Source organism: Pseudorca crassidens, chromosome 4 (assembly GCF_039906515.1).
Source record: "Pseudorca crassidens isolate mPseCra1 chromosome 4, mPseCra1.hap1, whole genome shotgun sequence".
Classification (NCBI taxonomy): domain Eukaryota; kingdom Metazoa; phylum Chordata; class Mammalia; order Artiodactyla; family Delphinidae; genus Pseudorca; species Pseudorca crassidens.
This window is the reverse complement of record NC_090299.1, coordinates 147220044-147233040: the sequence shown is the minus strand read 5'-3', so window position 1 is coordinate 147233040 and position 12997 is coordinate 147220044. Positions and strand designations below refer to the sequence as shown.

Genomic DNA, 12997 nt, shown 5'->3' with positions numbered 1-12997 from the left:
ACTTCATACTGCTCATTTTCAGAGTCACATTAGAAAGCAAAATATTGTTCTCCCTTCATCCTAGAAATTAATAAGAAGGGCATACATTTTTTTGAAAAAAAAATCACAACTCTTGGAAGTTTACCACCAGCATCTAAAATGAACAAAAGAGAGAAAAAACATTTACTATGTATTTCAGATTTCTTTGGTGGGGGAGGTCTTCCCATGTGGTATTAATACTTCTTTCAGTTCCTATTACCAAAATAGTAGAAGCAGGAAAAAATAGAAACCTAGTGGTTTTGTTTTTTGGGGTTTTTTTTTGCGGTACGCGGGTATCTCACTGTTGTGGCCTCTCCCATTGTGGAGCATAGGCTCCGGACACGTAGGCTCAGCGGCCATGGCTCACGGGCCCAGCCGCTCCGCGGCATGTGGGATCTTCCCGGACCGGGGCACGAACCCGCGTCCCCTGCATCGGCAGGTGGACTCTCAACCACTGCACCACCAGGGAAGCCCAAACCTAGTGATTTTTGCTGAAACCCACGAGGTTGCTCTCTTGGTCTGTGCAGACACTCCCAGTGTCTCAGCTTGCTGGAAGAAATTTGCTGACATTTTCCTTTTGTAGTTGTTTGTTTGGTGAAGAATAATAGTAAACATTCTAACATCCACATCTTGGTGATTAGTCTTCCACATTATTGCTTGGTTGGTTGTTTGGTGTTGGTGAGGTCATCTTCCACAGTCTTTTTCAATTTGTCATGGTGTTTTTATTTGCTTAATGTTATTCAAAAAAATATATATAATTTTAAATTATTAGCATGAATTTTACCGTTCACCTTTACATTGTGCAACACCAGTTTTAAATGCAAATACAAACATTTAACTTGTATGCAAAATCATAAAAATTATGCACTTTATATTTTGTAGCTCTTATTTATAAGTGTGTTTCATCCTTATCAGAATAGTGGAAACACTGCCCCAAATTAACTCAACTGTTTTATTCCACTTCTTGATTCCCACGTGTTCTACCAACACTCTAATTTTGGCCTAATGATAAGGAAGGACTGGAAGGAAAAGGAATTATGGGTTGCCCTATCTTTTCTTTTCTTTCATAATTTAAACTCTTTATTAAATAATGCAGTTTCACTTTCCCCACATTGACTCTTTTCTTAATTTATTAGTTTCCCCAGTTACTTAGCTTTCAAGTGAACCCTCAAATCCCAGGAAAGACTTTATGAGCTGAAGTTTATCTAAATAAATTAGGGCTATAAACGAAAAAATTAGTCACTGAGAATCTCTAAAAATAATAGACTTCCTCCTCTACCACTCTTGAGACTAGATGGAAGCTTAACATATTCACAACTTAACCAGCTTAACAAAGTGACCCTCAAAATTATACAGGAAACCTTTTTTTTTTAGTTTTGAAAGAATATAATATTTGATATTTCAGTGAAAGTATGAAAGTATTCATTATGGGGAAAATCAAATTTTGTTGGACTTTTCACATTTTTTTAATTAAAAAAATTTGTTATTGAAGTATAATTGATTTACAGTACTGTGTTAATTTCAGGTTTACAGCACAGCGATTCAGTTATACATACATATATATGTGTATATATATATGCATACATATATATTTTTTCAGAATATTTTCCCTTATAGATTATTATAAAATATTGAATATAATTCCCTGTGCTATACAGTAGGTCCTTGTTGGTTATCTATTTTATATATAGTAGTATGTATATGTTAATCCCAAACTCCTAATTTATCCCTCTCCTCACACCCCTTTCCCCTTTAGTAACCATAAGTTTGTTGTCTATGTTGTGAGTTTCTTTCTGTTTTGGAAATAAGTTCATTTGTATGGTTTTTTTTAGATTCCATACATAAGCAATATCATATAATAGTTGTCTTTCTCTGTCTGGCTTACTTCACTTAATATGATAATCTCTAGATCCATCCATGTTGCTGCAAATGGCATTATTTCATTTTTCATGGCTAAGTAATATTACACTGTGTGTGTGTGGGTAAGTGTGTGTGTGTGTGTGTGTGTGTATAAAACATCTTCTTTATCCATTCCTCTGTTGATGGACATTTAGGTGGCTTCCATGTCTTGGCTATTGTAAACAGTGCTGCAGTGAACACTGGGGTATACATGTACCTTTTCAGATTATGGTTTTCTCCAGATATATGCACAGGAGTAGGATTGCAGGATCATATGGTAGCTCTATTTTTAGTTTTTTAAGGAACTTCCATACTGTTCTCCACAGTGACGCCTTTTCTTTCTATATCAGCATTTTCAGCATAAGTGGTTGCCTAACACTGAGAACTAATGGGAGTGAGGAATGGTGTGGTAGGGTTTCTTGCTCCTTTGTGTTTCTTTGAATGCCATTGCCTTCCTTCTGTGTTGGAAGCCCAGTTCTTGTTCAAAAAGAAAGTGTGGCCTCTAGGGGCTATCAGTGTCCCTACTTACTACTCAGTCGTAGATGTAACATGCTTACCTTATACTAGCTTTGAGTCTCATTGAACACATTGAGCACATCATGGACCCAATGGGATTTTGTGCTCATGGGGCATCTTGAACACTATATGTGAACAGGGTGGCAAGAAATAGCAGACATATTGCATGTATCTCCCCTGCTCACTTGCATATTCCAGTGTTACATCAGACTGCACTTATAAAACACAAGTTCAAAGGTAAAGTTGTTAAAAATTTTAAGATAGAACATTAAACTAAGTGCAGGGCCTTCTGAGAGCAGGACCCTCTCAGTGTACAACACTGGTCACACACCCATGAAGCTGCCTTGTCTGCTGTATATGTTTGGACCAAACATCTCAAATTCCTTGCTGGTTGTAGAGAGACTGCTCATTGCCACCTAATAATCCTCTCCTTCCTTCTTGGTAACAAAATGCCAATTTTATTTGGAGTTGTAAGATGCTCAGCTAAAAACTACATTTTCCAGCATCTTATGCATCTACTTATAAACAAGTTTTGGTTAATCAGATGTCTGCAGAAGTCTTGCATCGGATTTGGGGGATAGCAGTCTCATTTCTACTTTCCAGCTGCTTAGAATAGAGTTGTGATAGCTAGAACTCCAGCAGTCACCTTGGAACGTGAAGCGACCTTGAAGGTGGAAGTTGGGTTCTCAGATGAAACACATAGAAGGTGCCTGAGTCCCTGAAAAACCATGGAGGTGCCACAGGAGCCCTTGGCTACATATCTCAGGACTTTTTATGTGTGAGAGAAATAAACTTCTATCTTGTTACATCACTGTTATTTGGCATTTTAATTATATGCAGGCGAAACTAATCCTAACTTACAAGGAAAGCTTCACTGGTTCTCATAGGTTAGCCAATTAAGTTAAGCAGTGTTTTAAAGACAAACCTGGGGCAGTCCTCAATTTGTTATTGTGTAACATGTTTAGAATACCCTGGCTTGAGTGGCAACGATTTCTAGGATTCAGAGGCACTTTTCCTCTTTCTTCCCAGTTCAGGACTATGTTTCGGAGCTCTGAGATTGCAGGTAGACTCCAGATAAACGCAGTGTTACGATGTAAGGCATTATGGCAGTGATACACGTGAGAGTAGGGTTTTGTCATTTTTTTCCTAAGTAATTTAAATACCAATACCTTACAATGAGCATGGGAAAGAAAATTATAAACATCCTTGTGGATATTTATAAGATTACCTATAGAAAAGAGATGTCAACCGTTACTACTTTGCCAACCATAAAAAATAGATGAACGTGTTGCCTAAGAGTAGAGGATCAGGTTGGCTCATACTGCCACCTAGAGATAAAATTCAAAACTACTACCTCTTATCTCTAAGGAGCCTGAAAGGTTAGGGTTTGAGCAGGCGGTTTCTTCTCCCACTGACTAGTACTGGCTCTCCTAATTGTCTTGTCCATTTGTGAAGAGTCACTGGATGACATTTTCCAAGGAGCCTTCCGGAGGTAGCTGGGATGGCAGCTAGAGTGTGATCATAAACCAAGCTAATACATGGGGTGCAGTCCATTTTCCATTTATCTGTCCCGTCTAAGGGCTGTCCTGGCTAAGTAGCATGGAGATGGGCTTTGAACTCAGAAGCATTGTGGGTTAAACAGAAGTGGGTCTAGGAAGATGATGGCAGAGGATAGCAATGGAAATGCTATACCCTTCCCTCTTCTCAGATGTCCTTCCAGCTGATCCTCAAGGATTGACCTCAGGGGGATTTGCACATGGCTCACCATGAGTGCAGACCCCAGACTGCAATTCTTCGCTGATCCCAAACAAACCCACCTTTGCTGGAGAAATATATGGCATTCTATTTGTTAAAGGTCAACAGGTATGTTATAGTAGAAATTAAATAGGCTTTCTAGTCAAATTAGTCAATGTTAAAATCCTGCCACTTATATGCACGTATCGTCAGACAAGTTAGTAAAACTCTCTGAGCCTTGATTCCTCACCTACAAAATGGGAATGATAATACTGCTTAGTTTCCGTGATGGATGTAGAGGATCCTTGTTGCTTATCTCCTTGGCATCCATCCCCCACTTCTTCCAGCAACATGCCCAGCTTTCACTGGGGAATCTGCTTACTCCGCACTCTCAGAACGTGTGCTCATGAGAGATTCTTGCAGGCAGATCTGATGGGCTCAGGAGTGGACATGTGACCCAGATTGGGCCATTGAGAGCATCATGGCTAAACACCATGGCTTTTGTTTGTGAGCAGATTGTCTGCAGGCTGTGAAGCTGAGAGCTGGATATAAAGGTTAGAGCTGCTGTAACCCTCTTGCCACTTCAGAGGAGATTCTGGAATTGTGCAGTTACACTGCTTGGGGCCTGAAGATGAAGTCCCGTCAGCAAGAGGCAGAAGGAAGAGATACAGAGAAGTGGAGTCACTCGGACATTGTATAAGCCCTTGTTGACAGCACTTCCCCAAATCAGCCATGACGATGGACTTTTCAGTTATGTGACTGTCCGAAGAGGCTAAGTTATGCTGTGTGATAACAAACACCCCAAAGCTCAGGGGCTTACAACAACAAAGATTTAGTTCTCACTTAGTTACACAGGATGGCTGCAACTCTGCTAGGTTGTTTTTGATCCGGGACCCAGGATGATGGAGCAAGCTATGTTTGGAAAATCACCAGTTGTAATAGAGGGAAAAGAGAGTAGTAGGGAAAATAAGTACTAGCTCCTAAACCATCTCCCTGGAGGATGCTTCCTGCTTGCACGCCATTGGCCAGAACAAATTCACATACTCAAGCTTCATGCCATAGGGTGGAGAGGGGCAGCAAATATTTCTGAATAATGATAATGCAATCTACCAGTAAATTTCCCTTTTGCTTAAGCGAGCTGAGGTCATATTTTCTGTCACTTGCAGCCAAAAGAAACTTAACTGAGAAAAGCTGTTGAAAGAATTAAATTAGAAATTTTGTATACAATAGTCAACACATGGTAGACATTCAGTAACTGGGAGCTACTATTTCCAAGCGCATGAACACAGATGAATCGGGGATTACATTTTTCTCAAATGTTCTCAATTTCTTTAATTTATTCACTATCTCACTAACATTTATTGAGTTCTTTTTATGTGACACACTCTGTGCTAGGTGGTGGGGACACAAAATGATGCAGTACATTTACAGTTTAGTTCTCCAGCAGATTTCATGTTAAAGAAATAACTTAATGTGAGGGCTCGGTGTCTTATGCCTAAAGAAAGTGGAAAACATTTAGGAAATTAGTATTCAGAAAAAGGTTACCTATGGTACCTAATGAAATGGAACCAGAAGTATGACCGATACTCATTTACTCACCACTCATCAACCCATTTGTCCAATACATACTTATTAGCCTCTACCACGAGCTAGACCCTCTTGAGGTAGAAAAGCAAATGACATTTATTCTTGTCTTTACTTAAAATATAGTAGTAAGGAGAGGTGAGCTGAGAGTATATAAATGGATGCTATAATAAGAAAAATAAAACGAAAATGCTGGTGATGGCTAATGCTGTCAGTCACCAATAACCTCCATTTGGCCAAACCTAAAGATCAACACTCAACCTTGCTCCACAAGCAACTGACAAGAGTTAATCATTCCCTTATTCTTCACTTGCTTATGCACACCGCCCTTCCTGGTTTTCCTCCTAAGATCAGTCCTCTGTTACATGCTTAACACACTTACCCCGGAGGTGATCTCATTCAGTCTTCTGGCTTTAAGTATCATCTCTACACTGAAGATTCCCAGTTTGATGACTGCCTCAGTGTCTCTCCCCAACTCCAGAATGATTGATCTTATTGCCTCCTTGTATAATAAGCGTCTCACAGTTATCACCAGACTGGACTGCTGATCCATCAGCCCCAAACTGGTGGCTCTCTCGGGGTTCCCACTCCAGTAAAGGGTACCACCTTTCACCCCAGTTGCTCAGGCCAACCTCGGAGTAATCCTAATCCCTTTCCTTCTTTCCTCCCACTTCCAATTCATCAGCCAATCTGTGGACTCTGACTTTTACAACATGTTGAATGTGATCATTTCTTCTCTCTCCCCCTCTAGGATATCACCTCAGTCCTGGACTCAGCCATCCTTCTATCCTGGGCTCTGACAGCAGCTTCCCCTAACTGGCTTTTCTGCTTCCGTCTTTGTTCTGTTATTTTCTACATGGCAGCCAGAATAATTCTTTTAAAACTAAAGTCAGATCATATCACTTCTCTTCTCAAAAGCCTCCAAATGCTCCACTTCACCCTGCGCGCTTAGATACGAGAATGACTCATTCCCTCATTCCCCGGGTCCCATTGGCTCTCTGCTCAAATGTCACTTCATCAGAGAGGTCTTCCCTGATATCTTACCAAAAAATACTAGTTCCGGGCTTCCCTGGTGGCACAGTGGTTGAGAGTCCGCCTGCCGATGCAGGGGACACGGGTTCGTGCCCCGGTCTGGGAAGATCCCACATGCCGCGGAGCGGCTGGGCCCGTGAGCCATGGCCGCTGAGCCTGCGCGTCCGGAGCCTGTGCTCCACAACGGGAGAGGCCACAACAGTGAGAGGCCCGCGTACCGGGAAAAAAAAAAATAAAATAAAAATGCTAGTTCCTTCTGCCCTCGCCCTCCATTCCTTTACTGTTTTATTTTTCTTCACGTTGCCACTTGACATCATACAAAATATTTATTTATCTGTTTATAAATAGGAGAATGTAAGCACCATGAGGATTTTGCATTTCCAGTGCCAAAAACAGTCTAAAAAAGGGCTGGCACGCAGATGCTTTTATTAAGTACTCTAGGCATTATTCTAACACAATTTATTATCATTAGATTCGCTGTATTACTGTCCACATTTCACAGACGTGGTAGCCGAGGCACAGAATCGGGAAGTGACTTGCCCAGAGTCACAGCGCTCTCAAGTGGCTTAGCTAGGATGCATATTGAGGCGCTCTTCCTCCGGGGTCCCTCTGCTCCTCAACACTTGGCGCTCAGGTCCGACACCCGAAAGCCGTTCGCGGGGGGCGAGCTGGACGTCAGGGGGATGCCAGCGAGGGCGCGGCTCACCCAGCCTCCCGTTTCCTGGGAAGTCAGCGCGCACCCGTCCCTAGCCTTTGGGTGCCGCAGCTGGCAGAGCGCACAGATTCGGGCAGGCGGCTGGGCGCGGGAGCGGCCCGTACTTCTGCTGGGTCGCGGGCCGCCGGAGACGGGAGAACGGAGCCCCGCGCAGCCTGAGCGCAACGCCTCCCGCAGCCTGAGCGCAACGCCTCCCGTTTCGTTTTCCCGAGGCGCCTCGGCTTTCTTTCGGTTTCCAGTTGTCCCGTCTTCGAAACGAAACTGAAAGTTGCGCTAAACTGCGCAGCGTTCCCTTGGACGGAGATGCCTTTTGGCACCAGTCCTTACCTCTGCGAATCTGTCTGGAACAGAGTGACCTTGCAAACGTGGTTTGTGGTTTGGACACCTGAAACTCCCTCAGAAATACCCTAGGGCGTCTTTTTTCTTCAGATTAAAAACATGTATAATAGCATTTTGCTTTTATTGATTATTATATCAATAGAGACACAGGGAAAGAAATCGCTTATGAGTCTAACACCCAAAGACAACTAATATTTTGATGCATTTTTTTTGGCCTTTTTTTCCTATTATACATTTAATCTTTATAAAATCATGTCATTATACAGTTTTATATATGCAGAATTTAACTCTAAATTGCGTTTTCGTCAAACATAATATCATGAACATATTGCCCTTTTATTATATATTTTTTAAAATAAATTTTAAATTGTTGTGTAACGTTCCAGGTTCTGACAGTACAATTCAGTTATTCTCCTCTTGTGGAAGTTTGTTTTTATCTCATCAGGGCCTTTTATAAATAATAGTATGATTGACATTATTGTAAGTAAATATTTGACCAAATTTCTGATTACTTAAAATAAATTCCAAAAGATGTGTCTGGAGGAAAAACTTCTCCTCTACCCTCTTAGTTCTTATACTGAGGGCCTGTGAACTAAACTGACAAAGACAGATTAACGAGAAAAAACCTTCCAACTTTATAAATATTTTATGTGCACAGGGGTTCACAGAAAAGTGAAACTCAACAAGTGGTTAGTCTTAGGAGCTTATATGCCATTTAACAAAGAACAGGGGGTTTGGGTTTTGAGGGATGATCAATTGTGGAGAAGTGTCTTTGAAATATATTAGGGAGGGGTTTCCCTGGTGGCACAGTGGTTGAGAGTCCACCTGCCAGTGCAGGGGACACGGGTTCGAGTCCTGGTCCGGGAAGATCCCACATGCCGCGGAGCAGCTAAGCCCGTGCGCCACAACTACTGAGCCCACGCACCTAGAGCCCATGCTCCGCAGCAAGAGAAGGCACGGCAATGAGAAGCCCGCGCACTGCAACGAAGAGTAGCCCCTGCTCGCCGCAACTAGAGAAAGCCCGTGTGCAGCAATGAAGACCCAACGCAGCCAAAAATAAAACAACTTAAAAAAAAAAGATAAAAGTAATGAACATCTTAAAAAAAAAAAAAGAAGTGTATGAGGGAAACTAATGGAAGATAAGTGTTACTTTACTAAGGGCTGTTTATGCAGACTCATCTCAGTGCCAGCTCTGGTGATAAGAGGCATTCTTTTCTTCCTGGTATGGAAGGGGGGTGCACCTTCACAGGAGAAATTCATGCCAACTTCACAAATTTATGCTTTTAAGTTGATAAGGGGAAGGCAGAGAACTCTTTCTGCATCTGTTGATTCTCAGTTGCCTTCATCTCAAAGTCATCCTTAGGCCAAAGTGGCGTATTTTGGGGTGGCATATTCTGATCCCCTTCAGGTGGAAATTAGGGACAACGTGACACTTAAAGCCAAATTCTTCTCCAGGAAGAAGGTACCAGTTTCCACCTCCATGAGTATATGAATCTTTGGGAATTTTTTTATCGTTGCATAGTTTGCAAAGTAAATCATTGAAAAGGATAAGATCACAAGATTAAAAAAGAAAACTTAAGTGTTAAGAAAAACTTTACCGGTAATGATGTGCTTAACTTCAAACCTCCGATAATTCAGAGACAAATGCTTTGGGAGAACAGCTTGGATTGTCTTGTAGGGAAACGTGCTCAGGTTTTCATCTGTGGGCACATCTGGCCCATTGGGAGGCATGCTACTGCACTCTTCACTGTGAGTGCCTCTGGCATCTGCCTCTCACACTCAGGCAGGCTCCCTGCCCTTAGCAAAGGATGCACTGTTCTCACTCTTCAGGGCTGGAAAGTCAGGAATGGAGGAGGGGTGATCCCATCTTCTCTCCTTTATCTGGCTGGGTTTTGACTCCACCCTCATAGAGAAATGTTAGGGCAGCAAGTCCTTACAGGTTCCCTCCTCCACGTGCCCACCCTTTTAAATAGCAGCCGTATTCCCATAAGGACAGTGCCACACACTGAGCCTGTTTCCTTCACACCTTTAAGGTGGACCTTAGGCCTTGATTGAAAAGCCATTGGAAGAGATGGGAAATCCCAGTGACCCTTCCTTTTGAAGAAAAGTACTTTGTTAAACTTGGTATTATATGAACAATCTTATGGGAGGTTTGGTTTTGATTTTGTTCCTAAAGAACGAATTCCGGCATTGGAGACTCCACACGTTGGTCCGGTGAGCTGTGGAAAGGAGCATTCCCTGGCTGGCTGTCACAAAGGAAGGGTCTTCGCGTGGGGATCTGGTTCTGAAGGACAGCTGGGAATTGGAGAATTTAAGGAAATAAATTTTATGCCTAAGTACGTATTTTAATTCATTCATTTATTCATTCAGTATTTTTGAGTTTCATGGGACAGGCACCATGCAAGATGCCAGGGTCCAAAGATGACTATAACAAACACAGTCCCTAACCTCACAGGTTACAGTGTAGTGAGGGAAGGAGGGGGGAAGACAAGGTATAACACCAGCTGTTATTTAATTAGAGTCTATGAAAGAGCAGGGCAGCATGAAGTGAGAACCTGTGACCCTGTGATTTTAATCTTAGGTACTGGAAATAACTGTGGGACCCACTTGGACCTCCAGAGTTGGTGTAAAGATTATTTTAAAGCGAAAATCTTTGAGCTACAGAAAGTTCACAGAGAGACATCTTACCTGACTAAAACAGGTAAGATTTAGTTTTACCTGTTGTAAATACAGCTGCCATTAACCGTCCTTTGAGGGAGTTTCCTATGAATTCAGCTGTTGTAAAGACAAAGCGCCCGATCAGCATCAAAAACCCAATTGAACCTTCCATCCTCTCCCACTGAAGCCCTAAATAAATCCCTTTTGCTAAGTTAATATATGTACACCTCTACTCAGGCTATCGTACAAATTTTCCATTACGGGAGCTCCTGTCTGTACATGTAGATAAACTTTGCCTTTTCTCCTGTTAATCTGTATATACTCAGTTAATTTGCAGGTCCCCAATCACGGGACACAAGTTGGAAGAGGAAAGGTTTTCCTCCCAACATAACCTTTTGGCTTGTCATAAGCCACTGGATCCTAATATTTTCCTTAGTAAAATCGGGGTAAAAAATCACATCCTCACACACAGCTTCCTAGGCCAAATGATATGACAAGCAGTCTGAACTGTGTGTGCATGAATTACGTGCATTGGAAATTTTCAAAAGCATGTTTTTTAATGCTAGGAAGTTACCTTTGTTACTTTCTCTGCTCATTAAATTGTATAAGAGATTGCTGTAGGGGCTTCCCTGGTGGCGCAGTGGTTGGGAGTCCGCCTGCCGATGCAGGGGACACAGGTTCGTGCCCTGGTCCGGAAGGATCCCACATGCCGCGGAGCGGCTGGGCCCGTGAGCCATGGCTGCTGGGCCTGCGCGTCCGGAGCCTGTGCTCCGCAACGGGAGAGGCCACAACAGTGAGAGGCCCGCGTACCGCAAAAAAAAAAAACAAAAAAAAAACAACAAAAAAAAGAGAGATTGCTGTGGCTTGGGGGAATGAGCACTGAACTTGGAATGAAAAGCCCAAGGTTTGAGTCTGTTCTACAACTGATACCAGTTCACCTCTTTGAGTTTTCCTAGGTTGAGCCGTGTGAAATTGCCGATAGTTATGTTTTTGATCCACAAAAGTGGCAATTTAATAGGAATCAACCTAGTGGTATCTTTATCTCACAGGGTGAGATAGGTGTTGTAGGTGACAGTGCTCTATAAATTCTAAAGCCCTGGACTATATGTGTGTGAAGAAATTTAGTTTTCTTTTAGGTTGATAAGTATAGCATAAAAGTTAGTACATTATACAATGTGTGAAAAGCCCAATTCACTTTTGAATTATATATTGTTCTGGATTCTGCCCTGCACCTTTGTACATGTTGATGACATGTTAAAATAGCTTGAAGGCTTTGGAATAAAAAGTTCGTTCGGGTTTTTCCATAAGATGTTATGGAAACCCCCGAACGAACTTTTTGGCCAACCCAATAGTACAGAAATACAAGAAAATAAGTTAAAATATCTGTAGTCCACTTGGTGACCCAATCTGAAGAAGGATTAATAGATTTTGTATCATTTTTATTATAGGAAGATAGAAACTCTGACTGGTATGAAAATTATACAAGTCTCCCGTGGATGCTACCACTCCCTGGCATTATCAGAAGGTAAAAAACGTCTTCCTGGATCTCCTATGTGTCATCAGGAAGTAATTTTTTGAATAAGAATGATACCTGTTCCTCGAGTCTGTCATACAGAGTGAAGTAAGTCAGAAAGAGAAAAACAAATACCGTATGTTAACACACATATATATGTGGAATCTGGAAAAAAAAAAAAAAAAGGTTCTGAAGAACCTAGGGACAAGACGGGAATAAAGACGCAGATGTAGAGAATGGACTTGAGGACCGGGGAGGGGGAAGGGTAAGCTGGGACGAAGTGAGAGAGTGGCATGGAGTAATATATACTACCAAATGTAAAATAGATAGCTAGTGGGAAGCAGCCGCATAGCACAGGTAGATCAGCTCGGTGCTTTGCGACCACGTAGAGGGGTGGGATAGAGAGGATGGGAAGGAGACACAAGAGAGAGGAGAGGATATATGTATATGTATAGCTGATTCACTTTTTTATAAGGCAGAAACTAACACACCACTGTAAAGCAATTATACTCCAATAAAGATATTTAAAAAAAAAGAATGATACCTGTTGAGTTTAATGCACTGGGGTTCATTTTAATGCATTTAAAGTTAAAAAGAAAACTTAGATGTAATAACTTACAGAAATCTGACATGTGTTGGCATTTCTCTGAATAGCATCAGAAGAACTTGACTTTTTTTTTTTTTTTTCCTTTTTTGCGGTACGCAGGCCTCTCACCGCTGTGGCCTCTCCCGTTGCGGAGCACAGGCTCCGGACGCGCAGGCTCAGCGGCCATGGCTCACGGGCCCAGTCGCTCCGCGGCATGTGGGATCCTCCCGGACCGGGGCACAAACCCATGTCCCCTGCATCGGCAGGCGGACTCTCAACCACTGTGCCACCAGGGAAGCCCTATTTGTATTTTTTTTTTTTAGACTTAATTGATCATATATGTTTATCATGCATCAGGCTTTTGCAAACATAAAAAGGAAAATGTGCACCAACCAAACTGGTA

At 42.1% G+C, this 12997-nt stretch overlaps 1 protein-coding gene and 1 long non-coding RNA gene across 4 annotated transcripts in view; both read left to right on the top strand.

Annotated features, from left to right (window-relative positions):
* LOC137224053 (uncharacterized) overlaps nt 1-6985 on the top strand; it is a 66056-nt gene extending 59071 nt beyond the window's left edge. For all 3 annotated transcript variants that reach the window (XR_010943200.1, XR_010943199.1, XR_010943198.1), the window contains exon 3: nt 6503-6985. This is a non-coding gene — a long non-coding RNA (uncharacterized lncRNA). The remainder of the gene's footprint in view (nt 1-6502) is intronic.
* An 816-nt stretch (nt 6986-7801) lies between these two features.
* The window catches only part of LOC137223057 (probable E3 ubiquitin-protein ligase HERC6), a 44244-nt gene continuing 39048 nt past the window's right edge, over nt 7802-12997 (top strand). The window contains 4 exon segments of the mRNA XM_067734654.1: nt 7802-7873; nt 9246-9321; nt 10014-10173; nt 11944-12061. Of these exon segments, the coding sequence (XP_067590755.1) occupies nt 7802-7873; nt 9246-9321; nt 10014-10173; nt 11944-12061 (426 nt within the window).